The sequence below is a fragment of the Dryobates pubescens genome, chromosome 5, assembly GCF_014839835.1.
Source record: "Dryobates pubescens isolate bDryPub1 chromosome 5, bDryPub1.pri, whole genome shotgun sequence".
NCBI lineage: Eukaryota > Metazoa > Chordata > Aves > Piciformes > Picidae > Dryobates > Dryobates pubescens.
Window position 1 is genome coordinate 8,575,014 of NC_071616.1, and position 27,339 is coordinate 8,602,352.

Genomic DNA, 27,339 nt, shown 5'->3' on the forward strand with positions numbered 1-27,339 from the left:
TGAGTGATTGTTTCCTTATCCAAACCCCAGCTCTCATAGCTCCTGTCAATGAAAGCTGGATCTTTAGGGAGTTCACAAATTCCTGACATTTACAGACCAGAACTGACCTTAAATATACCTTTAACTGAGATTTCCTGGTATCTAGCAGTGACTGCTACAGACCAAGTAAAATTCTCCATGAAAGCTGACGCTGTTAATAAAAGAAACATATTGACCTACCCCCAAAAGATTACATTGAAAGTGAAATGAAGTAAACAAATGGGTACTTGAATTAGCAAAATCAAATCTTATCTTCAAGTCATTTAACCTCAGCGAGATAAAATACTGCTATGACGGAAGCCAAAATAGGTCTCACTTTTAGAGGAAGTTTTAGCTCCTAGTTCCAAATCCGATTTCAACTCCTAAAATGTTTCATCATCACACCTCAGAACTAGGTCAGAATTACTGGATTCCCTCCAGTAAGTTCCACAGTTCTTGTGCTTGGGAGCCCAGAATTTGAGACAGCACTCCAGATGTGCCCTAACCAGTGCTGAGCAGAGAGGAAGGATCCACTCCCTCGCACCTGCCAGTAATGCTCCTCCTGATGCAGGCAACCACCTTTCCTGTGAGAATGCATTGCTGGCTCATGATCAGCCTGCTGTTCACCAGGACTCCAGGGTGCCTCTCTGCAGAGCTGCTGCTACCCCAGTGCTCAGGGTTACTCCTCCACAGATGCAAGGCTTTGTGTCTTTCCTTGTTAATGAGATTTCTTTCTGCTCAGTTCCTGTTGAGATTCCTCTAAATGCCTACATAGTCATCTGTTCTGTCAACCACTCCTTCCATTTTGGTATCAGCTGCAAACTTGCTGAGCATGCATCCCATGCCATCATCCAGATCATTAATGAAGAAGTTTACAGTACTGACTCCACTCAAGCTCCAGTTGGACTTTGTGATACTTATCATGACCCTCTGGGCATGCACATTGCCCTAGCTTTCAGTCCATGTCACTATCTGCTTTTCTAACTCATACTTTGGTCTATGCTGATGCTACAGGAGATGGTGTGAAATTCCTTACAAAGGTTGGAGTAAACAACACAAACTGTTCTCCCCTCATTCAGCAACAGTCACATTGCTGCCAAAACCAGTGAGGTTGATCAGCATGATTTCCCCTTCACAAATCCATGCTAACTACTCCAAATCACTCTCTTCTCTGTCATGTATTTGGAAGTGCTTTCCAGGACGATTTTCTGCATCAGCTTCCCAGAGGCTGAGGTAAAGCTGACTGGCCTGTAGGTCCCAAATTCTTCTTTCTTCTTCTTGAGGACAGGAGTGAAATTTACTCTCTTCCAGACTTCAGGAATCTCTCCCAACAGCCATGACTATTCAATGACAATTGAGAGTGGCCTCACAATGACATCAGCCAGCTCCCTGAGCACTCATAAGTGCAAGCTGTTGGGCCTCACAGACCTAAGTGCACTCACTTTATTTGCTCTGTAACCTGCTTTCTTCCACCAAGATTAAGTCTACTTGCTCAATTGTCCCTCTGGTCTCAGGGGTATGGGATTCCTTAAGGCCACTTTTCACCAATAAAAATCAAAGCAAGGAAGGCAGCAGGTATCTCAGACTTCCTTCTTCAGGTCATTTGTCAATTTCCCCTGCCCCATTCAGCAAGGCAAGGGCACTTTCTTTTCCCTTGGCTTCCTTTTGCTCTTACAAAGTTGTAGAATCCTTTCTTCTTGCCCTTCACATCCCTTGCCATATTCATCCCCTGCCCCTGCAAGATCAGAAAGCAACTCAACGTTCCTTTTGCGCCATCTTCCCCTGCTTCTACCTCTTCTACACTTCCTGTCTGGGTTCAGTCAGGAGCTCTTGGCTCATCCATACAGGTGTTCTACCTCTATCAGTTTCTACTTGACAGGATGGAGATCTTTCATTCAGAGACAAGGCAATCACCATAAGAAGCACCTTTGATAGCAATCACCTCAGTCAAATATGCAGTTTGCAGTTAATACATCTCCAAAGCAACAGAAAAAGATGCCGCTGCTAGGGAAAGAAAAGCTCTTTTTCAATCATATTGGTAGAAAATCAGCACCAAAGTAACAGTGTGCACCACTGTTCAAAGTGTTTTCTTTCTGAGCATGCATGGTAACACTGATCTTTCATTGTGCCAGCTGCTGTTTCAGTATAATCTCATATCTTTTTGTCATGCCTTAATTACACCTTACGGGTGCTTTGCAACAAGCTTTGACTGACCTTTAAATAAACACAAAAAGTAGCTTATAGAAAAAAGTATTTCCACAGAAATCAGTCTGAGGCTCTTTGACTGGAAAATAAAGCAGTTAGTTGTCTTGCTCATTAAATGTTCACTAAAGGTCGCTACAGTGTTTAGGCCTCCAACAGCTTTAAGTGATGGCTGTGAAATAATATAGTAAAGGCAAGATAAGTCAGCATTCATGCAACTTTTATTTTAATTATTAGACAAATACAGGAAAATTTGCAATAATCTATCAAAACCGTATCTTATCAAGAACTGGAAAGGTGTTTAAAAAACATTCACATTCAATTCAGATTATGTACAAACCAGTGTCTGTAAAAAAGAAAACAGCAAATGCTTTGAGTGTAAAAGAATTCCATTCTGGTTCATGTGTCAGCGTTCCCAATGACCAAGTTACCACTGAGATGCAATCACAGTGCAGGCTTGTTCCACAGTCTATTAAACTTGTTTCAACAGCATCGTTGCCAAAAGTAATGTTTCTTTTTAAATAAAGCATTTTGAGAGGTTTTGTCATACAGTACCATCCACCCAAAATGTACTCCTGCATATTCAATTCCTGACTGCACTAATGGCAGAACAGTTAGCATCTGCAGGCCCAGGTACATATATACATATCCACATCCACAGATGCACATCTATATATCCAAGAAGCACCAGTCACCTATGCCTGAAACGGTCAGGGGCTGCTCTGTACATTGAGGAGATCAACCATTTTCAGAGGAGCACAGCCCTTGGTTATTTGGCTTAAAGAAGCCACCATCTGCCCAGTCAGAACTGTGCTGAATCTGTTGTAGTATCATGTGCATACCTTCAAGACTCAGCTCACACACATCATATTTGAATTTGAGTGCCATCATAATAACCATACACAGACACAACAGCATTATACACCTTTGCTCTAAGACCACCTTCCACAGATCTCTTTCTTGGTCTGGATTAAATCCCCCAACAGATCCAAAAATAAGGAGAAATGCAAGGGGCTGCTTTTTAGGTAAATCTGTAACTTGGTTTTATGTTTTCTCATTTATTAATTTGAAGCTTAGCCAAAGAAGGAGATGTTGATGTAAGCTGAAAGGGGAAAGCTATCATGATCCCAGTTTCAGAGTATGAATGGTGAAACAGTCACATAGCAGTTATCAGTCAGTCTGCCTGGGCACAGAAGAGATGAATCTAGCTACTAAGGTTATACAATAATAGCTCTTTCATAGCTATGGTCTCATGTGCTGCAATTCACATACTAATTTAATAATAAAGAAAACTCTCTCAAAAATGCAGACTACATATCAGAAGTTTTTCAGCTATATCAAGCAGAGACAAAACAGTTCATGGTCTCATAGCAGATTGGTGTTTTAAGACAAAGGAAAGAAAGTGACACAACCTTCATGCTTACATAGGAACAGCCCAAATGCAAAAAAGAACCTATTCTCAGCTGAACCTTATGGGCCCAAGAACTGAGATCACCTTTAGTTGAAAGATGCCATTTGGAGCATAAGCTATCATGACTTGGTATAAGAGGGCAAATCTAGAAAGCTTCATCTGGTTTCTGAAGGTGTACGTAAGACTTGGTAATAAGCAGCCTAAGATACATTGACCTGGGCTTCAAAAGCAATTTGCATTCCAAATTTATTTTCAGATTCAAATACATGAGGTTGAACATTTTCTGTGAATATATATGTCATAATCTTCACCACTGTTAACTCTGCACTAGCTCAGAAATTAAAACTTCAGGGTAGCAGAAGCAGCTCTGAGGAGTGGAAGACTGGCAATGTAGTGTTTGAAGATTCTGAGCTCTTCTGTAGGTTGCACTTCTAACAATCATTCAAGTATGTGGAAAGGATTTTGTGCATTTCTATAGATGCTAAAGCAACTCTTCATGGAGCTAGTGCTCCCCTGGTGCATATTTAAGCCCAAACCCAAACAATAAAGATGACTGCTGCATTTAAGTAACAACTCTTAACTGAGAGTTGGCTCAGGTATGCAGACAGATGCTAGTGAGGCCAACTCTTAGCAAACTTGTTCTGTACAATGAAATGATAGTTACGGTGCTCAATAAAACACGCAAGGGAATTTTCTTAGGTATAACGTTCAGGAAAGGGACAAGTTACAATAGTATAAAAACAAATCAAATGTCTTGTAGAAAACCAACCAAAACAAAAAAACCCTGAACAAACAAACCTCCCCTAAAACAACCACCCTGTTTCAAGTCAGGCTTCACTGCAGCAAAACACGGAACAGAGATTTAAGCTAGAAAACACAAGCAAGTCTGACTTGAAAAGTCAGTGTAAGCAATTTTGATATGGTTTGTTTATTAATGCTATCCATGATGAATCAGCAGACAAATGAGATGAATAAAAATACTTTAGAGGTGACAAGACAATGTATTTTATGAAAATGTAAATGCTAACACTACAGTTAGCAAATCATGGTGGAAAAGAGACAGATGTTTCCAAGGGCAATCAAAGCAAGCCTTTCTTCTTGTTAAAGCAGATTTATACATCATAGCCTTTCTCCCCCTATTTGGGCAACAGTTCATTTAGCATCTGAGATGTCTCAGTCCTCTGAATCTATAGGCACTGAAACAAAGCCCCAGAAAGAAGGTAAAAGGAGCTTGCGTCAGGATTTTGATAGTTGTTCTGCTTGGCAAGGACTCCAGTATCAAGATGCAAGTAAAACAGAACGCCCATCAACAGTATGCACTCCATATGCTTCCCCTCAGAAAAAACATTACCTGTACAGAGTAAGAGCCTACAGCAAAACCAAATTCATCTCTCAAAAGTCTCATTTCCAAATTATTGTTCATAAACAAGTTCTTTCAAATTAAGAAGAAAAGAGAGTTTTAAAGTTTGAATCCATTCTTCTTCTTGTAAGAAGTTCAAAACCTCCTATCTTCTTTTCACTGACTTTGAGTTGGTTTTCATTTCTCCAGTCTTCAGTTCCTCATGACAGAGGTAATTAAAGTGAAGAGAGCCCCAGATTTTGCTCCTTGGTAACATGAAGCAATGTCTCACCTAACTGAAGTATCCTTACCAATAAAGATACTGCATGAACAAAAATTATCCCCAGCTCAGCCTGAGGCGTTAGATGGTTGAGTGACCAATAGTTCAGGTCAACAGAACTGTAAACCACATTTTTGAAGAGGAAAAATTTCAGTGATTCATTAGAAGTGCTACTAATAGCACTCTGGCCTCTAGAACTGGCAAGCTAAACTCCATTTGGGAATGCTGCAGATGTCTACTTATTTGATAAGAATTTCAATAGAAGGAACATACACCAACAATTCAGTCCGTGCTGTTAGTGATCATTCTCAAACACAAGGTTTGGAATGGTGTTCTAGCAAAATGATTTGCAAAAGCACAAAGAGTAAGTCCTGAAATTGCTTTTTAATTTAGATTCATAACCTTTTAGCATTTAAGATTCAATTAGAACCTTACGATCCAATAACGTCAAATAATTCAGTCCAGGTCTAAGTAGCTACATAAACTGGAGCATGTGTACAGAAGGTGCACTCCATGCTTGAGGATACCAAGTACTAAAACTGAGAAGAGGATCTAGTTCCAGTGTGGAAAAAACCCAACAACAACAACAAAAGCTTTTAAACTTACTAAACCAAGCACACTCAGGCACAGAGGCTATGAAGTGGTGGAGCACTCCTAGAATGACAGTGCTTTCTCCCTTTGTTGAATTGCTACAAAGTCCCTTCTTGTTACACAAAGCAGAGTTAGAGCTCAGCTGTCAAAACATGACTGCTGAAGAAGTCTGAATTCAGTTCTTTCTCTTCGAGCGGCTACAGGGACAAGTTCTGTGTGATTTGTCAGCTTCCTCTGTTAACATCAAGGAAGTCCTGAGCACTCGTAGTGCTGTGAAAATAACCAACCTGTGGCAAGAGATCTCATTGCTGGTGGAAGCATTAGTAATTTTCACACTGGTGGTCCTTACCAGAGATATATATATCAGATTACCTCTGATATAAGAGCACCCAGTTTAGACCAGCCATCAGGAAGAAGCCACTTTCAACACAGCATAATTCATGTGGTGCCCAGTGCAGCAGTTGTCTCAGGAAAAAAACCAAACCAAAACATTATCGGAGGAAGCTGTAATGATTCAGGCTTGGAATCTTGAGTACTAGACTTCAGACTCACTTGAGAACTGAGGACAAAAAAAAATTGTGGTATGGTTTTTTTTTCTCCTCCCAGATTTGCTACAAATAATCCATAGAATACCAGCATCAGGTGTGCTAGATATAAAACTGGTGGAACGCTAGCTGGTCCATAAAGGGTTGCACCAAGTTATCTGTAGCAAAGTAAAAAACTAGCCCAAAGGTTATGGAGATTGGAAGAGCTGGTAAGGCCTTCTTAAAGATGGCAAGAAGCAGAAGTGTAAGGCACAGACCCTGAAGGGAAATAAAACAAAACAAAACAAAACACACAGGGAGAAATTAGGGAACTCTGACAAAAAAAAAGATTATATACATAAACATTCCTCCTACAGAAATGCAAGATACAGTTCATGCCTTCCTAAAGATAAGTCTTAGTGACAGACATACAGCCAGTAAAGATCACAGCCAAATCCCTCATCAGTTTTCAGTCTGGCTGCCAAATAAACAAATTTCAAAACTAAAAATTTTGGCAGTTATGACTTTGTTCCTGATGAACAACAAACTATGTCTATTATAATACTACATCATACTCACAATTAATATGGCTACAAAACAGGCTAAAGTTGTATTCCAGTCCCCACTTGCTGTTGCAGAGGCTTTGCCAACAAGGACACTGTAGAAAATGAAGTCTCCTAAGCCCAGCTTTACTCCTCCTGCAAAAGTGAATAAATGGCAGCATTAAGTATCATGCAGCCTACATCACTCTACATATCAGTAACTGCCAGAGAATAATCAGATTTACACTAAGTATCAACAAAACTTGATAACAGGAAGAATTTATTTTCTAAACTAGCACTGCTGCTGAATCAAGTGATAAAGAAAAACTCTTGTGAAACAAGATGGCTTAGGAAGATTACCCCATTCATGAATTACACATTATTTAATTTATTTTATAATTAGAATTCTTCTATAGTCCTAGTCTCCTGTACACAAATGTGATATATACAAACTCATATACTTGAAATTAAATTTGTTGGAGTGGTGTTCACTGCTGCTTGTCACAGTAACGGTATGAGATTGAACACATCCAAGTGCCGGGTTCTGCGCATTGGCCACAGCAACCCCATGCAGTGATACAGGCTGGGGTCAGAGTGGCTGGAGAGCAGCCAGGTAGAGAGGGACCTGGGGGTACTGGTCGATGGTAGGCTGAACATGAGCCTGCAGTGTGCCCAGGCAGCCAGGAGGGCCAATGGCATCCTGGCCTGCATCAGGAACAATGTGGCCAGCAGGAGCAGGGAGGTCATTCTGCCCCTGTACACTGCACTGGTTAGGCCGCACCTTGAGTACTGTGTCCAGTTCTGGGCCCCTCAGTTTAGGAAGGAGGTTGACTTGCTGGAAGGAGTCCAGAGAAGGGCAACAAAGTTGGTGAGGGGTTTGGAACACAAGCCCTATGAGGAGAGACTGAGGGAGCTGGGGTTGCTTAGCCTGGAGAAGAGGAGGCTCAGGGGTGACCTTATTGCTGTCTACAACTACCTGAAGGGAGGTTGTAGACAGGTGGAGGTTGGTCTCTTCTCCCAGGCAACCAGCACCAGAACAAGAGGACACAGTCTCAAGCTGTGCCAGGGGAGGTTTAGGCTGGATGTTAGGAGGAAGTTTTACACAGAGAGAGTGATTGCCCATTGGAATGGGCTGCCTGAAGAGGGGGTGGAGTCACCATCATTGGAGGTGTTCAGGAGAAGACTTGATAGGATGCTTGGTTTAGTTGATTAGGTGGTGTTGGATTGGTTGGTAGGTTGGACGTGATGATCTTGAAGGTCTCTTCCAACCTGGTTTATTCTATTCTAATATATTCAACTGAATACTGTACTACAATTGCTTTAAGCTGGCTGAAAGGGGGCAGACACACAACCAAGTCCCCTGCAGATGATATTTGGCAGTTAGAAACTCATACCCAGCAAAGCATTCCACTGCCCTCCAACTATTCCTACAGAATTCTTACTAAGGTAGTTCTCAAAAGCACTTGTGTGTAATTACAGGGCATATCACTGAGGCGAAACCCCAGCATATTTAGTCCAAGATACAAGGTTTACAGAAACTCTTGATTTAATGCCTTACTCTTTTAACTAGTAATTACCACCTTAGCAACAACTCTGGGAGCACAATACTCAATTACTTCTGCAAACAATGTAATGAAGATTTCCTGAATGCCAGATCACTTCCAAGTGATGCCAGTCCAAAGATACCAAGTCAGAGAGGTCAACACCAAGCCACCAGCTGTTTTCATTTGGCCTGTCATTTACTTTGTCACCTGATTAGAACCTGGCCTACAACTCACTTGAGAGTTCTCAGAGAGGACCAAAATAGAAGTGTATGCCTGGCTGATCATGGCAGGGAAAAAATGGGGGGGAAAAAAAGGAAAAATAGAAGAAAAAAGGCAACCCTATTCTCTTTCAGCAGGCCTCAAATATATGCTCTAGAACAGTGCATTCACAAGAGGCTCTTAAGCACTAAAACACTCTTTAACTGCTGAAACAAAACTTGGATGCTTGCTTTCAATGTAATAGAACAATAAGTACAGGCATCTGCTGAGTAGTTCCTTGCACACAAGCAAATGCTCTAAATTTCTAATGAGCTGCTCCAAATTTCTAGTAAGCTAATGCTGGCTGACAAGTCTGACTGGATCACTGCACATCTGTCATTGCTATTCGCTATAGGAACAAAGGAAGGGGAAAATTATTAGTCTGGCCAGACAGCATTTTTGCCAACCAGTTAACTAACTAAAATAGCCCAATTCCTAGCATTCTTGTGTCTTAATGTAATTTTTCTAAGCCCTAGAAATTAAAATGAATTTGCACCCCACTCTTGAGTTTTGAATTTTTTGGGACAAAGTAAATTCTAAAATTGTTCTTAAAGTAGAAGTCTCTATTTTTAAGCAGAGCAACACCTGAGAATCAGAGGAAGCAGATACACCTGCAAAGTATGTCTGCATCACATGTGGGAAGCATTTTATTAGACAGGCAGACCTTTATTTATTTAGAGCTTTGCAAATCTAATAGTGGCTTAAACTCCAACCAGAAATCATGAGTCTGTTAAAATAGGTATCTGATTATTGTTGTCATATGGTCTCCAAAAACACTGCACCTCAGCAAGGTTCTGGGGAAGATAAGCAAGTCTATGCCCATTCTCCGTTCATTTCATCTCCAATTAGGTTTTGAACATTGGTTGTGTGGATTGGAGTAGTTTAATAATCTTGAGGCAAAAAAAAGGTTCATGACTACACTGAAAGGGCCTAAAAATCCAAAAGAGGTGATACAGAACAGAACATTGTGGGGAAAAAGACAGAAGCTGGTGTAACTGACTGTGTAATGCTCTGAAAGCAGCTTATGCTATTAAAGCTTTGTGTATCAAACAGAAGATCAATTTGACCAATATTATTCACTTCAGCATGAAAAACAAAAGCTACCAAAAAGCAACTCCATCTATTTCTAGGAGGCACATCAGCATTGATCACAAACAAGAGCAGCTCTTCAGCATACTATTAGCTAACAGCATACTGTTCCTGTGCAGTCAGGATCACTAAAGCCTAACTAGCTTCAGAATTACTAAGTCTTTCAGACACAGTACTCCATACTCACGTTCTTCAGGGTCTTCACTTGTTTGAGAGTTACTGGGTAGAGCCTGAACAGCAGCACGAGATTCAGGTGTTGATTCAATGGGTCCTATTCGATTGTCCCTTTGCTGCTGCCATTCCTGACTAAAGCCACCATCATCTGCTTCAGCATCTTCATTCCGAGTCTGGTTTGCCGGAGCTCAAAGGAAGAAAGGCATTTAAGATCTCCTTCAAAAATGTGCCTTCTAAAGCATGACAATCTCTCCACATTAAAGGTTATACAAGAATGAGGAAAAATGAGGTGCTCCATAATATTTATCATCATCTAACATTGGCACACACCATTACAAGATGTTCTCACTTAGGATTTTACTACTTATTTAAACAATCAGGAGTCTCTTCAGTCACAGCATCTACTTGTTGCATTCAAGTCCTAGCACTCAGGAGTATTTTGACATAACAGTGAAAATTCTGTGGTGACCTAACTTAATTACCACAGTTTCAAGGAATAAGGTCTCACTTAGTATTTCAATAGCTTCTTTAGTCAACATTGTCAGCTTACTTTTCCCATAAAAGAAAATATAGCTGAAAAATTACACGTACACACATCCCTTAAAGCATGTTACATTCAACAACTCTGCTCTGCTTCAATGATACATGTAAACCAAGAAACTCCCTGTATTTAAATACTACCTGCACAGCCAAGAGGGAGAGGCACATTTTTGCTTAACACAAATATGAGTTAGTAGAATAGAATAAACCAGGTTGGAAGAGACCTTTGAGATCATCGAGCCCAACCTATCACCCAACACTAATCAACTAAACCATGGCACCAAGCACCCCATCGAGTCTCTTCCTAAACACCTCCAGTGATGGTGACTCCACCACCTCCCCAGGCAGCCCATTCCAATAGCCAATAACTCTTTCTATGAAGAACTTCTTCCTAACATCCAGCCTAAACCTCCCCTGGCACAGTTTGAAACTGTGTCCTCTTGTTCTGGTGCTGGTTGCCTGGGTGAAGAGACTAGCCCCCATCTGGCTACAGCCTCCCTTCTGGGAGTTGGAGAGAGCAAGAAGGTCTCCCCTGATTGCTGTCTTGTATTATACTATCATCCAAATTTGGCAATCAATTGAGCTCAGTCAATAGTTGTCTATTAAGAGTCATTTGACCATCAACATCCTATATCCCAGAAAAATGAATGCAAGAACATTAACTGCACAATAAATGAACATTTTTTTTAAGTTATGAGAGATTCATCATTCCTAATAAAGGCTCCATACTTTCACTCTTCTACAGCAACCACAACACTTAAAAAGCTGAGGAACAAGTACCCATAAACATGTATCCCCATAAAATGACAAATGTCAAAGAAAAGCTCACCTTGTTTATCATAAGTGGAGTTTTTGGAAGCTTTCCGTTGGGCTTCCGGATCTTCTTCAGCCATGTTCACTAGCCAGATCATTGTTGCTTTAAAAAAAACCAAACCAACAAAACAAGAAAAAAAATCAGCATAGCTAATCATCACATGTATGCAATTCTGAGATAGTGCTGGCAAGAATCCTTTTTTTTTTTCCCCCTTGGATACAACTATCTTTTGCAACAGTCAGTTTTACTTCCATTAAAGCATAGTAATAGCTGGAACACAGCCAGTACCAGCCACAACATGCATTTATGACATTACTTCTATATATATGAGGCTCACTCTGAAAATCTGAATCAATGATTTCTTTATTTTTTCCCCCCATTAATCAGTTCTTTCATCTGCAAGTAAAAAGGTCTATTAAGACAGGTACTGAGGTACCTCAATTTAGAAGCAGTACCTGCATCGAAGTTAGTTGTTCTCTGCCCCCACCATCACATAGAATTCCCCAGTCTGGAGGTAATGAAATGCTGTCACACTTAATTGATGTATTGTAATTCAAGTTTGTAGTTTCTCAGAGTTAATCTCTCCTCCCACAAATGAGAAGAACAAGCAGCTATGAGTAGTATCAGTAAAACACAGCGAGAATGACAGATGAAGAACATCCTCCCCTTTCTCCACTGTAAACCTGTCCCTGAAGTAGTCAGTCAGCCTACAGCACACTTCCTGCTTCCACATACAGGCCTTTTGTGAGCACCAGGAGCACAATGCTTTATGACTACTCTATCTCACTGCTTATCCATGTGATTACAACCAGCCACATGGAGCCTGAGAAACAGCAGCATCCTGTACCAACTGATGCACAGGTCCTAATGCAGTCTGCATTCGCTGGGTTATTTTTCACAACTGCAGGGAGAAAAAACACATCAAAAAAGACAAACCCCAGAGAAAGTAGATGTGCAATGGAATCTCTTCCTGGCAATTTCTCCCTTTCCTTCCAGCATCACACAGGTTATCTAAGTACTGAAAGCTGATAAATACTTTCTGAAAAACAGTGCTGCCTTCAAATGGGCTAAATTCACAACTGAATGACACACTTCTTTGGCCAAAACAAGGTATGTTACCATTTTTCCTGCGTGCATTTGCAACAAAACATGCTGGTTTGTATCTTGAATGACATTAGACACGTTCCACATTTTGGCGTCAACAGTGAAAGTAAAACTGAGGCTCAAGAGAACTACAAAATCCAGCTGACAAGCATCATGTTAAAACAGAGGAAAAACCAGAAAATCACTTCAGCTGAGAGGATGACTAAGTTGTATTTAGCAAAATGTACTTACAGGAATAAATAAGTGCTGGGAAGAGAGTTTCATTTCTCTCTTGAGCTGTTTCAACTAGCATACGAAGAGGACCTTTAGGACACAGGACAGCAACCAAATCTGAAAGGAAGAGCAAACAGCCTTTACCTCACTGCAGACAAACTTACAAGAAAATTTTATGTAACAGATATGGGAGATGTTCAAAGCATATTTAGTGTAAGAAAAGAACAGCAGCTACTTTTTCATGGGATAGTATAGGAGACCAGGTGAACAAGTGAAAATTGAATGAAAAGCAATTGTTTATGAAACAGGATGACTATACAAGTTACTCACACAGATCAAAGCACAGCAGATCTATCAGATGCTCCATTTGCTTTCTCACCCAAATGCTGATGGTTTGTTAATTAAATTTGCAATTCCACAAGCAACCTCACTTACTTTTCCCTTGTCTTGCATATTTGGAAAGAAAGCTTAAACATCTACATATACTCTTGCTACTACCGTTAGCAATTGTCCACTCAGTGTCTTTAAATTCATTTGAAACAAAATCTGACACTTTTCTGCTCAAAATCTGTAACTAAATTTTAAAGGCATAGCCTAAAACCACCAAAAACAGCTTACTTGTGAGGAGCAGAATGATTCACAGAGCAGGTCTCTTAAACCTGAGCTGACTGTGCTAGCACCATTGCTGGTCCCATTCAAGTAAAGAATTCTTAGTGTGGGGTCTCAGCCTTTGAAACTTGCCTCCCCTGTACTCAAAACAAGCATGTTATGATCTTGGAATATAATCTGAAGAGTATTTTCTTATTGCAGTCACTGAATGAGGCTGAATGCTTGGAATACTCATTTGTTCCAGTCACACAGAGTGGAAGTGGGTAGGGGGGATGGGAGGGTTTTCTTAATGTGCCTTATGTTCCATGAGCATATACACAAGGGATATTCTTCCTCCCTCTGAAGGATGAGTACACCTAAGGAGCACACTGACCCAGCAGAGCTCATTAAAATCTTATTAACCCCTACAGTTCTACAACTGGACAGATTCTCAGTCTTTATCATTACTGGTGACTGTCAGAGTACACAGTCATCACACTCATGTGCTTTCAAAAAGAATTCAAGTTATGAGCACATCTTCAGGGATAAACTAAGCTGTCATGGTTTAATTATGCTTAAGTAATTGTATTTTAGTCTTGCCCAGGAACTAAATCTGGCTTTGGGATATAGAACCATCTTAACAAAGGTGTCCAGTGCCCTCTACAGCTTTATGAGAGAACTACAGCTAGGTATCAGTCACCATTCTGAAAGCGTGTATGTTACAAGTGATAACTTAAATTATTATTCTTTTTATTATTAAAAAAAAAATACATCAAGGAAACATGCCACAATTACATCCTCCTAAATGTAAAATTAATTTGAGCAATAAAAACTGTCTTCAGTTCTTCCTTGTGCCCTTCTCTTGATTTTACTAAGCAAGGATCAGGATGTTTTTCCTCTGTCTACAAATTTGAGTAATTCATAGGCTGGGCCTATACCTGTATGGGATTGTACCCAAACAAGCAGCTCCTAAATTCTGAATATACAATAGTTTCCAGCAATTCTTGGGGGAAATGAGAAGTCAAAAGCTCTCCATCTCCACAGAAGAGAAAAAAATAGAAATATAAGTGTCTTATCTCCACCTCTCTTGAATTAATTCCATTCTCCTCCCCAAATAATCTAGAAAATCCAGAAAACATGAGGGAAGATGGCCTTACACAGACACAAACATCTTAGCTACAAGGGACTGATCTCAGTTTAAATCATTACCTTATTTCTGAAGTCTGTGATCACCTTATCCACTGCTTTGGATGATACACCAACCACCACTCCCCACCAAGTTTCCACCTTTTTGGGTTTTTTTAAGGTCAAGATGGACAGAGATACAAGGGAACAGAAGAGATTCTCACCATATCTGTTACTATGCCTTGTCCCAGACCTTACCATACACTGAAATGACAGCCAGGATAAGCCATGCAGTCCATTCTGGCAGGTACTTGATGAACACCAAGGCCATGAGAGCACTTATCATAATGAGATAGGCCTGCTGGAGCCGAAGTGGCCCCTTCCAATGAATACAGATCATTCCCACAACACCGAAGTTCCAGATCATAAGTGCCACTGTAATGTAGTCCATAGCAACGTTGTAGGTCTTAAAAACCTCACTGAAAAAAATACCCAACAAAACATAGAGAAGAATATGGACTCTAGTTACAAACCCTGATCAAATTGCTCCCTTTAGATATTATCAAGTATTGTGTCCAACTTTCCTTCATGCCTGGATAAAGGCAAGCTGCCAAATTTGAAAGAAAGCCACTGAAAAGTATTTTGGTGAAAGAGTGGCTTCTTCCCAGCTGAGTCTTTTCTGCCACTCCCATGCATACAGCCTTTGCATATACAGCCCACCAAAGTCATAATGTAAACAACTGCCCTTGAGTCACATGAATATGAAAAATGAAGTTATCAGAAGATATGCTAGCAAAATAAGCACCCTATGTGAGACAGCTTATTCTGGTGATGCATGTGATGGACAGATTCTGTACATCAGATGCACTATAAACTCACAAGTATCTCTTTCTGGTGTACTCTATGAACTTTATATATAAAGGTAAAAATATTATTACAATAGCTTAGTGACAACCATTCTTCTTAAGACTCAAGGGCTAATTTTAAAATAAATACATACACAGTGATAAATGAAAACCAGCATTCAAATGTTTCAGTTCACTTACCCCAGGTAGATGAATGAGAAAAAGAAAAGCAGCAGAAGAGAAGAAATTATAAGCCAGCCATGGATCACCTGCAAAAAATATATCAATACATATTTTTTTTTTAATTGGTTATTTTAAAGTTAATAACCAATCATAAATGCTTTTATTTTCCCTTTAGAATAAAGCAAGAAAACTCTATGTAGAGGTCTCTCTCTTTGGCTGTTGCTAAATTCATATTTAGACTATACACATTATCGTGTTTCAGTTTACACAGGAATTTTGAGTGCTTTGTGGTGGTTCAGTAAAGGTTCTGTGCAATGAAAACTACTGTTTCTATACTTCTAGGCCTTTCTGATAAGAGTGTCATAGCATGGCAGAAGTATCCAGCAGTAAGCATTAACACAGATGGAAAGCATGATTCATTTTGTGTAATTAAGAAGCCTGCTCTGATTTCAAACAATTTTCAGAGTAGTTATAGAATTAAATGCTAGGGCACAGAAAAACCTTCAGTGCTTATCTGCTAGAATTCAGAACTAGCATGTCATCAACGAATGACTCTATAAAGATTTTTATATTCTCTATCCATCATCTACAGTTTTGATATGAGAGCAGATAAACATGACCAACATCTTAACAACAAACAGTTCAGGGCTGTGCTCAGTGAGGACACACACAAACTTGGAAATGGCTGCTGCTCAGCGTGATGAAAGTGCATACCAATCTGGTATGTTACTGTGAAGAGTGAAAAATTAAGGCTGAAGAGCCCTGTAACTCAGGTAATCACAGGCTCGCAGGATCATAGGATGCTAGGGGTTGGAAGGGACCTCCAGATATCATCAAGTCCAACTTCCCTGCCAGAGCAGGACCATATAACCATATAATCATACAATCCAGTGCAGGTAATCTCTGAACTGAGAAAGAAACGTGTATTTGACAAATTCCCCATACAGAATCTCATATATAAAACCCAGACCAAACATTGCATGTAGATAACCAGTCAGAAGCAAAAATCCCAAAATCCAAGCTGCATAAGAGATCCTGCTTTGAATATGACATGCTCAGTGGACAATTAACTGGTTAAATTAGCTAAATGTGTTCACTAGAACAAAGTTCTTAGAAACTGTGTAATCTATTTGTATTCCTCCGAGAGATGTGTAGTAGAATGCACATTATGTTGTAGTTCTTAAAAGTATTCTGCAGAAGTTAGGTTGAAAGTAAAGCACATACAAACACAGACAAAAGGAATCACATTCACATAAGTCAACCAGGACTTTACAGCAAAGTAAGAGTCTAGCTATTAGTGTGTAATTTACAACATTTAGTCCAATACTGAATCCTTCTTAAGCATTAAAAAAATTCTCAGCAATTTTTTAAACATTAATTCTCTTCCATACCGTAACCTTCAACCTTCAACTTGCTAATCTAACATCCTGGCTTTCATAACTTTTGCCAGTGTATTCTGAAAGAGTTAAGAAGTGCCCACGTGTAATAAGCATTGTGCCTGTAAAAACAGTGCAAGATAATTTCTAAGTTATCTGTGCCAGTCCACCAGTCACTACTCTCAGCAAGTGGGGGGGAGAGGAAATCTACTAAAGCTGAAGACTGACAGGCATCTGAAAGGGAGTCCAACTTTGAAACAACTTGCAAAGCTATGATACATTTAAGCAGTGACCTAACAAGAGTAATTTTTATTTCTCTGTAAAACTAATTGAAGCCATGTTAAGAAAATGGCAAAGCAAGCTGGGTCATTTCTTTTAATAACATGATTTCTGTTTGTAGTTTTTCTATTTGTAGCATAAACTCAAACTTTTGTTACCCCCACTTAAGAAAATAACATGAATACTAATGTTTCATTCTAGTAAAGAGTGAAAATGCTAAGAATGTCAAACACCAAGGCCATAGTCCAGCAAAGGTTCAGAGACACTCTGCATAACAAGTCAACGGTACTAAACAGCCACACCTCGAGTACTGTGTCCAGTTCTGGGCCCCTCAGTTTAGGAAGGATGTTGACTTGCTGGAGTGTGTCCAGAGAAGGGCAATGAAGTTGGTGAGGGGCTTGGAACACAAGACACTTATGAGGAGAGACTGAGGGAGCTGGGGTTGCTTAGCCTGGAGAAGAGGAGACTCAGGGGTGACTTTATTGCTGTCTACAACTACCTTAAGGGAGGTTGTAGGCAGGCAGAGGTTGGTCTCTTCTCCCAGGCAGCCAGCATCAGAACAAGAGGACACAGTCTCAGGCTGTGCCAGGGGAGGTATAGGCTGGAGGTTAGGAGGAAGTTTTACACAGAGAGAGTGATTGCCTATTGGAATGGGCTGCCCAGGGAGGTGGTGGAGTCAACATCACTGGAGGTGTTCAGGAGGAGACTTGATAGGGTGCTTGGTTGCATGGTTTAGTTGATTAGGTGGTGTTGGATGATAGGTTGGACACGATGATCTTGAAGGTCTCTTCCAACCTGGTCTATTCTATTCGAGATGACAAAAGCTGGCACTTGACACACAGATGTTTGTTTTATTCTCGGTATGTATCTCATCTCCTGCAGCATTTTTTCAGACCATCAACCTCTTCTCACACAAGTGATTTTTCCAGAGTATTTCTTGTAAGCTTGGCCAGAATTTTCCTAGCAGGATACCCTGACAGCTTTGCTGCCTTATAATTAAGGAGTTTTCACTCTTCATTTAACAACAGCTGCAACACTAATTGACTGCTGGTAAAGAGCTAGCCTTGCCTGATACTACGTGAATAAAAAACTATGGGCTGCGGAATGTAGAGCATTAAAATGAGCTACAGCAGCCAGATTTTGGGTAGGCAGACTAAACCAATGAAGAATGCAGAGAATAATAAAATATGCTAAAAAGAAAAGCTAGTCCAATACTTCAAAGACACGGTTTCTGGTTAGATTTAGAGCTCGAATCAGGACCATGCTTACTTATGTATAGGAGAAACATAGGAAGCAGTACAACTGAAATTGCATTTCCTTTCTTCAAAAGAGTTTTCAGACAAAAATCTTGTGAAGATAAGCAAATGATCACTAGCTGCTGAAGGCCCAAAATTCTTTCACTGTAAGTTCCATTCCCCGTAATCTAACTACATTCTGCATATCAAACGGCACATAATATAGAATCCAGTGGACAGGTAACTACATTTTACAGCATTCTGGTATAGCACCACTGACATACTCTGCTGGCAATTTAAAAAACAAGTTAATTATTTAATTAGCATAAGATATAACTACAGGGAACATCTGTTGTCTAATCATTCTCATGTTTTTGTAAGGAGAACGTGCAGTGCTCTGTAAGGTCAAGAGGAAAGTCAGAAATGTCAAAAAGCTTAGTAAAAATTAGTCAATGCCTTCAGCATCTAAGGAGAACTGACTGGCTGCAAATGAATCCAGGTGAAGTATCAGTTACTTTACTTCATTACAATGAACAGAATTGGCAGTTTAAAAAGAAAACTTTGTCAGTTCAGATTTAACACCGCACTGTGTTAAAAGGTCTGTACTTTCAAAAACACTACTCCAAGTTGTGTACAGACTCAGGCAACAAATTATTTTCCTAACTGTTCCATGATACTTTGTAAAGAGATTTCACTCACAGCCATGAAGACAAAACCCATGCTTCTCTCTTGAAGAAAAAATAAAGTGGAGCAAAGCTTTGTGCCAGTGTATAGCTCCCACTGCCAGTTTTACAACTATGTGAAACAGATTCATAGTTCTGGCTGCACACTGAGAAGTTTTATTAGGACAAGGCTTGTCAAATGGATCATTCAAATAAAACCAGGAATTTTCATGAGTAACTCCTCCCAAGCAGGTGACATTGCAAATTATTTATGCTAAGCCTGGACTTGCCTAGATTACATTATATGATTGAAGTCTTTCACAAAAGAGCCCTAAAGTTGGTGTTTGCCGTAAAGATACTGCCCGGTATGTAAGCCATGCACTCATCACACTGTTGGGAGACTTCTGTACTGGAGGCAGGGTGAGCAGAGGGGTGCCCTTGAGCAGCCTGTGAAGTCCTGAATAGATTTCCAGTTTCACAGATTTCAGTACATGGTAGATTTCATAGGAATAGGAAGGAATCCCACCCTAATTCCAACAAGAGAGAGAGCAGTGTTAGCACTCAGCTTTCATCTCCCTGTTGTGTCTAAGGAACAGAAGCCACAAAAGAAACAGTAAACTGAAGCACCAATTCTGCCACTTTTGCTCATTTTGTTCCATTCTCAGTAATCTACTAATAAACTAGCACAATTACTCAGGTCAATCACATATACTCACCTTGTAGCACCTGTATTTGTAAAGCACAACCAGGAGTATGGTCATGACAATGATGACGCTGATCATGATAGCAGCATTGAGAATCGAATTCAAGGCTCTCTGTCCTACTGTCTCTGTCTCTTCTGTGAAAGGAGTGTAGATGCTACAACAACAAAAAGTCACCTGAAATGCCACTGAATGTACAGATGTTTCTGATATGCACAGCCAACATCAAATGGAATTGCAGTAACCTTTCAGTTCAGAGCAGTAAAAGCAACAGCTCTTTTCTGCTTAGGCAAAATCTGAAAGGTAACATAATATCCTATTTGGCAAACTTCAATTTAAAAACAAACAAATTCCTTACAACTTTTGCCTTTCCTTCTTGGACCACTACTATTTTCTCATTTGTAAAACAAATAAACCCCCCCAGAACTCCAGGCTGTTTGACACACTTACTGAGATACTACAAATGAATAGGCTGTTGATGCAGCAAATCTAGGATTCCAGTGATTTCAACTAAAGGTGTGGGCCCAACCCTCTCTTCATTATGGGGAAGGATGGGGGAGGAACACTTGCCATAAATAAAATCTCCAGAAAAAGAATTCTTTGATCAAGAATGTTAATAAAACCCTTTGTGTTTTATTGAACTATTTTTATGACATTATTGTAAGAACATTTCAAAGACAAACAGACTCTGAATCATTTTGTCTGAACATTTTCATAATGGAACATTTAGACTGATTTACTGCAGGGTCTGACAGGCTCAGTGTTCTTCCTTTATCTCCTTTCTCTCAAGTCAGCTTTCATCAAAATTGCAGGGTTTTGCCCACATATAAATATTTTTTTATATAGGAAACCTGCCAAGGAAGTTTCTCTAACTGCAATAGAAGTGAACCTCCTAATGCTACCCTCCTCTTGCATTTGAATTCCTTCATCAGTCATAATAGGCAAACCAGAACTTGTCACATAAACTTCATTTAAACAAGCAAGTTTGTTCCTTTTCCAAAATCTTTGTATTCTAGCAGAATACAACTGAAACAGTTTTGGCTGGGAATTGAGTTTATTTTATAAATTCCACAGGGCATGAGAAGGTATTAAAATGAGGACAAGGATTTGAAACAAGCAGTAACAACCAAGGTATCATCCCAACTGGTCACCAGACAACAACTGCCAATAGTACCACAAATATAGAATCTGTTTTCTGGAAGGAATAAACCAAAGCTATCTTAGAGGCAAGAAGGAGTTCACTGTATGAATTAAGACTCCTGAAGATTAAGATAATTATCTAAGTGAGTCCAGTGAAAAGGTAAGGTGGGGGGGAAAAAAATATCATACATACAGCTGTCCATCCTTGCGTGTGTAAAAGCTGACAGACTTGATGGTTGCGACAACGACCACCATGCAAAGCGTGACAGGTACAAACAACATAATCACATGTTTTGCCCCGTATTTCAGTGTTAGCTCCTCATCTTCTTCTTCGTCTTGTTCCACCACTTGCTGAGTGTTTTGTGGCTGCCCATTGGCCTCAGAGTCCGGATTGTCATTTCTTCTGCGCTCACTATTATCATGGCGACGTCTTTCGCTGTTGTCATTCTGCAATACATAAATGCCAGTGTCCTCAGCAGCTATCCACAACCATATTCTTGCATACTAAGATAAAGATGATCTTGAGGGGGAAATGTGTAAGGTAACATTTACTGTTAACAACACTTGCCACAGCAAGTACTTAAACAGTAGTCATCAACAGCAGTCATTAAAAGCATCACATATTTATCAGAAGAAGAGAAACACAGGGTTAGTTTAGAAGCACTTCTATCAAAACCAGCAGCAGGTGGAAGTAGGTTGGTTTCATCTAACAGTTTTTGTTGCCCTTCCTTGAAACAGAATGTAAAAAGTTGAATAAAGAAAGCTTTTTCACTTGGTCCAAACCACAGCTGATACAAGGGTGCATGACAGCAGATGACTTCTATCTTGACAAAAAATAATTTCACCTGTTCCTAGAAATAATACCAAAAAGACATTATATGACCTTAACTCCATGACAAATAACAAGAAAACTACTTTCCTCACTGCCCTACAGTAATCAGAATACTATAAAGTGGTTTATTGAGGTATTGTGTTCCCACATTTCTAGTAAGAGGAACGACACAGAAATGATGACCAAACTCTGGTGATTTTCAGTCTTTATACTGAGATTTAATCCCCAAGTTTTAGCATAATGAACTAAGTGTGCAGACTCTTTCTCTCCCCTTGCAAGGATACTACTGCCACATCCTTTCACTAACACTGAAGAAATTACACCCCTCTTGTCAACAAATATGGAAGACCGTCCTAGCCTTTCTGACACTGCTACATGAAAAACTGAGGACGTAAAATTCAAATACAGAGTTAAACTTCCAGGGGAATTAAGATTAACCACAAGGGAAAACACAAACCAGGAACACCACCTACAAGTAAATGATCAGGCTTGCACTCCTGGTGCCAAAAAATTTTTCTCTTCCTCTCCATAAGGCCCTGTCAGCAGGGGGCATTCAGCCCTTCAGAAGTTTTGTGCACATACAGAGAACAACAGGAGAGTGAGCCATGTTTCACAACAAAGAAACGAAAGTATTTTATGTTTGCCAGTCACTCTTAGCAAGCTCTAAAATGCAACAGTTTAGACAGGCTTTTTTTACTGTATTACCATGTCCAAAGTCAATGCTGTGCTGTCACCGTTCCCTCCACTGAAGATATTTAACATAAGGGACATAACAAAGATTTTTAATTCTTTACAAGATGAATGTCATTTCTTCTGTATTACTTCATTTACAAAGAGTTCAGTTCAAGTAAGTGCACTAAAGCAGCTTTATCTTAAAATATATAGTAAACTGACAGAAAATGCCTTTTGCAATACCTTTAAAATATCATTCAGCTGTAATAAAATTGCTCTAGACATAAAATAGGCAGTGAAAATAAAAGTATTTCTGCTTAAGTCTCTTAGGCAGGTAATTTTTTTTTTCATTAATCATTATCTGTTCTTAATAGCATTTCCAAACATCACTGCTGACTTATACCTCATTAACTCACTGGAGTTTTCAATAAATCAACAATCATCTTGGAAATTCTTTACAGAGAATTTTCCCAGCCCCACCCTCAGAAAAGATAAAATGTTAAGTACACACTCAGGAACTCATAGTTGGGTTTTCAAAAGCACTTAAGTGATTAAGCAGTACAAGCCCCTGGACTTTGAACTGCAAGCACTGCACTGCTAAAACTTTGGTTGAAGTTTTCTGACTCCCCCAACTCATGAAAAATTTCCTTTTACATAACACTACAAAGTAACAACACACACTACAGGCTTTTCCTATTTACTTCTGCTTTGGTACGGATTTTTTGTTTGCTTGGGTGGTATTCTTAGGATCAAGCTCAGCAAGATTTCAAGACCTATCCTCTAAGAAAATTTGCTTTACTTTTCAAACAGGAAACAATTAAGAGGAGAGGAAAAAAAACCCCACACTAAAATTGTCTTTAGTTAATTAGAACTAACAGGCAATCAGGTTTTTGAATTAAGATTTTAACCTTATTTTTAATTTAGTATCATTAGCTTGAAGTATGTCCTGGAAAATATCTTGAGTTCAGTGTTATTTCTCACTGAAAGATTAATTAGAAATCACTTCACATTTTGTGTAAAGACCTTACATGCAGTTATTGAAAGCCAGCCAGAAACAGGAGTATGGGAGAATGCAAATAAAGAGATCATGTTTAATTGTTCTGAAATGCTGCCTACAATTAAACCTCTTTCTATACACATTACAGCTCAAATGCAGCATTTTTCACTTTGATAGTGAAAATACTCCATCTATCTCAGTCTACAAGATGACAACAAGCTTAGCTGTCTGAATAAACGGCCCAAGATGATCCTAAGTAACATTACGTTGGAGATGAGAGCATTGAAACACTTCACAAGTAAAGAAGACACAGTACTGGGTTTCTGCACACTTGCAGAACACACTGCTCTTTCTCTGCTGTCACAGCAGCCCTGAATGAGTGACTTAACGCCTGTCTTAAGCACAGAAACACAAAAAGTAAAATACAGATCTACAGCTTTGCAAAGCAAATACAAAAACAGCCAAAGGAAAAGCCTGATTAACTAGCACACCACTACAAAAGGCCACAAAATCAAAGATAAAAGAGAAAAACTGAAGAACTGAGATGAACATGTCAGGAATAGAAGTATCACAAAATGCCTTCACATACTTAAACCACAGCGCACGAAAACCAGGACAGCAGCAAAAGTTAGAAGAGTTATTCTCTCACTTGCTGTTATAACTAGAAAAAAAAGTTGTCCTTCCAGGCTACAACAGTGTAGCTGCAGCTCAGGGTGACGTGCGTGCCCCACTGTTTAAAAGAACAAAGTGCACTTGTATCATACCTGATCAGTATTAAACAGAGCAGAGGCCATGGACTCTTGCTGAAGTGGAAGCAAAGGAACAGACTCTTCACTTTCCTCAGACATAGTTAAAAGTGAAAATTCTGAAGCTAAAAAGTCAGTAACACCTGTTGTAACACCGTAAGCAAAGGTAAGTTACGAACTACACGCTTTCAGGTGAATAACAGTATCAAAAGCAAACAGTAGTGTTTTCTTTTCCTATCAGGAAAATAGTTAATAGCAAACCCAGAGCAATGCCTACCTAGCATATCTGATAAAAAGCTTTTATTCACCAAATCCAGATTTATCTATCAGGAGCAGACTCCTTGCCTGACAGTGCGCACAGACTGCATTAGTTCCAACATACACCATTTATGTTCAAAGCTTGTTATACAGTGACAGATACTGAAGAAGACTGGGCTGAACTCTTGGTGTGTGACTGGGAGAGGAGGTAGTAAGTTACAGTGCTTAGTGATTTCACATTCTGTTAGCCACAGATGCTGGTTAGGCTTGAGCAGGAAAGGATTTTTGTATGCAGGAGAAAAAACCCATAAGAACTAAGTATTGAAACTACATCTAAAGGTACACTTAAACACAGAAAGAAAAAGCACAAGTAGCAGTTATTCATCACAGAGTTTGCTAGTGAGAAAGAAACAGAACCACCCATCCTGCACTGCTGGGAAGGAGCATCACCAGGTTATCTATAAGGACAGTGAGCCCACAGTTTACCACTGAGCTCTGCCTTAATCTGGCAGAAGCATTCAATGTAACTCAATCTCTCACCTGTCCAAGACTAAAATAATCCTTTTATGTTCTCTCCGAAATAAAAGCACAAAGAATGCAGTAGGAAAGTTTCTGCTTTTCTATTTTTATTAGCAGTTTCTATAATCAGTAAGGTCTTACATCAGACTGACTTCTTGAAAATAAAATTTCTAATGTTTTATGGTTTTAAATTAGCAGGATACTGATCTGAGATCTTTCAAAATTCTGAACTGCTGGATTCTGCAGAACAGTTAAAGCAGGCACCAAAATAGGATCTTGAATTACTGCCATAAAAAGTGGCCCAGCCTCACAAGAGTCTTTCTGTGTCACAAGGAAACCTGATATTCAAGAGCCATAGCAAGAACAAAGAACTGAGAACGACAAATCAGAGAGCATGAGCACCACACCCAAGTAGATCATTTAAACTTGGCTTTATCAAAACATGTATGGCACAATAAGTACAGTTTTAGTACAAATTGCGCACTTAGGTCTTTCAAAGCAATTGTATAAATATGGTTTCACTTCCCCTTTCCTCCTAAAACCTCAAGAATTCTATGAGCACCTTGACAACTATTCATGAGTAAAAGACAGTGCTGCACTTCCTGCAGTGAAGCAGCCCTCCAGCAACCACAGCAACAAACCCCAGGCCTCAAGCTCTACCTAGGTTAAAATTAACTCTGTGACTGAGAATCCTGTGAATCAAGCAGACCACAGCCAGGCTCTAGGAGAGCTCACTAAATTCTGTGAAAGTCAGCATTTGACACAGGAGTGTCCCATCCCAATACTACTTTAAACTGGACGAGGTCTTATCTGTACACAAAAGTGAGTTTAGAAGATCAGGTATTTTACAGAGTACTTCTTTTGGCATTACTTATCACTACAACAGTCCAGACAGAGAAAATTACTCCCAAGACACAGACTAGTGCTAGAGTTCTGACCTGCATTTTTATCCACTCTCATTATTCACCCTGATTTAACTGCTACCAGGTAATAAAATTGTTTGTTACATACGGTATTGCTGAGGTGGTTATCAGGAAAGTTTTCTGTCAGCTGCCCGTGCTGAAACTGGGGTAAATGTGCAGACAGTTCTGTCATTGGGGCTGTCCTCTGGAAACCACTTATTTCTACACAGAACAGGTCTTTCCTCTTGAGATGCTGAAAGGAAAAAGATGTGTAAAAAGCCTTTACACGTCCACATTCTCCATCCCCTCCCTACCCCAGATTTTAGAGTTCACACAGACCAAAGACAACCATTTTCTATCTACACCATGACATCAAACTGTATCACATCTACTAAGAGATCATAATAGGGATTTTCCAGCATAAAAATAAAAGCATCTAGGCATTATCAAATTAGTTCATCAGCCACAGAAGTCAACCAGCAGCAAACTAATAACTCAAAGCAGTTCTCCAATCCTTCTTGTACAATACAAGCACTGCATGTCTGCCCAGGGCACAACTTGTACATTTTTATCTCAGCAAAGCACAATTGCTCCAAGTCATTTGGTTTTGGATTGCTGATAAGCTCAAGGAGAATCTTTGAGTAAGGATAACTGAGTTGTATCTAGATTTTAAATAATCAAGCACATCTTTAATACTCAGCTAGAGCTACACAAGCCAGTATTCCAGCTAAGCCTCAAGAACTAACGTGCATTCACTTCCCCTAGTAGTAGGTTTCATGTGCCACCTAAATGTATATGAACATGCCACATGCTTCTAACAGCTGCATACGTTCTTTCATATGAAAGTTACATAGTACCATTTTCCCCTACAAACATGACTAAACCATGCACTCCACAGCAAAGATGGATAAAGCATATAGTGGAATGAGGAAGAAGGGTGATATATCTACATAAGTTTCAGAAAAAAAACCCCAAATTTTCAGAAACAATGAGCAGGCCTAGATAAATCACTGGCTTGGTTACACCACACACAGGGAATGGCATAAACCACTGCAACAGGAGTGGAGCGCCAGTTCCTGCTTCCAGTCCAAGTGGCTCCTGCTCTCACCCTGTGCAACTCCAGCACTCATCAGTCCTCTTTCCAGCAGCTTTTATGAACTAAAATGAAAGAAAACAAATGCAGGAGAAAAAAACCATAAGTCTTTTTTCTGCTGCTTTAGTCTACTCAACTAATGTACTGAGGGATCTTGAAAAAATCATACAAGGGAGGAAATCACAAAGCAAGGCCTCCCACTCTTGGCAGCAGCAAGCCACAAGTACTGCAAGACAGCACCTTATTTAAAGAGGGAGTTAAGCCTATTTTCATACATGCTAAGATGCAGAAGCTGTTCCTCTACTTAAAAATAAATACATATCTTACAAGACTAGGGCACAATGCTTACTAACCTCAGCAGGGATGCAGCTTACACTGAAGAGCCTTTAGAAAGCAACACCAATTTAACACACCTCATGGGAGCATTGTAAGCTGAATTGAAAAAGAAAGGCAATGCAGTACTCCTTAAAACGGCTCTCTTCCATGTTTATAATTAAAAATGAAGCACATCTAATTTAAAATATAATGAAATGTAAAATTAGA

General features: G+C 39.6%; 1 protein-coding gene across 4 annotated transcripts; it reads right to left on the minus strand.

The window, feature by feature from the left end:
- Window positions 1–3,317: 3,317 nt before the first annotated feature.
- PSEN1 (presenilin 1) lies at window positions 3,318–27,202 on the minus strand. Of its 4 annotated transcripts, XM_009900595.2 has the most exons (12): window positions 27,150–27,202; window positions 25,813–25,956; window positions 24,043–24,081; window positions 20,971–21,224; window positions 19,653–19,794; window positions 15,403–15,470; window positions 14,615–14,835; window positions 12,662–12,760; window positions 11,342–11,428; window positions 9,986–10,159; window positions 6,945–7,063; window positions 3,318–6,644 (listed from the first exon to the last, which is right to left on the minus strand). In XM_009900595.2, exons 2-12 carry the CDS (start codon window positions 25,894–25,896, stop codon window positions 6,489–6,491), a joined length of 1,443 nt encoding a protein of 480 aa, XP_009898897.1. In that variant the 5' UTR covers window positions 25,897–25,956; window positions 27,150–27,202; the 3' UTR covers window positions 3,318–6,488. The 4 variants fall into 4 exon arrangements, with proteins under 4 accessions (XP_009898897.1, XP_009898898.1, XP_054017520.1 ...); XM_009900596.2 differs by lacking the exon at window positions 24,043–24,081 and having other exon boundaries at window positions 27,150–27,200; XM_054161545.1 differs by lacking the exons at window positions 24,043–24,081; window positions 27,150–27,202 and adding an exon at window positions 26,812–26,853.
- Between the last annotated feature and the right edge of the window lie 137 nt (window positions 27,203–27,339).

Bases quoted from the DNA above. Each gene is read 5' to 3' on its own strand.
- PSEN1 (XM_009900595.2), bottom strand. From the start codon at position 25,896: ATGACAGAACTGTCTGCACATTTACCCCAGTTTCAGCACGGGCAGCTG. The intron at 10,160-11,341 runs GTGAGCTTTTCT...TCTTCCTTTGAG, and splicing joins CTCCACTTATGATAAACAAG to CTCCGGCAAACCAGACTCGG. The intron at 6,645-6,944 runs GTGAGTATGATG...ATTTCCCTTCAG, and splicing joins GTTTTGTAGCCATATTAATT to GGTCTGTGCCTTACACTTCT.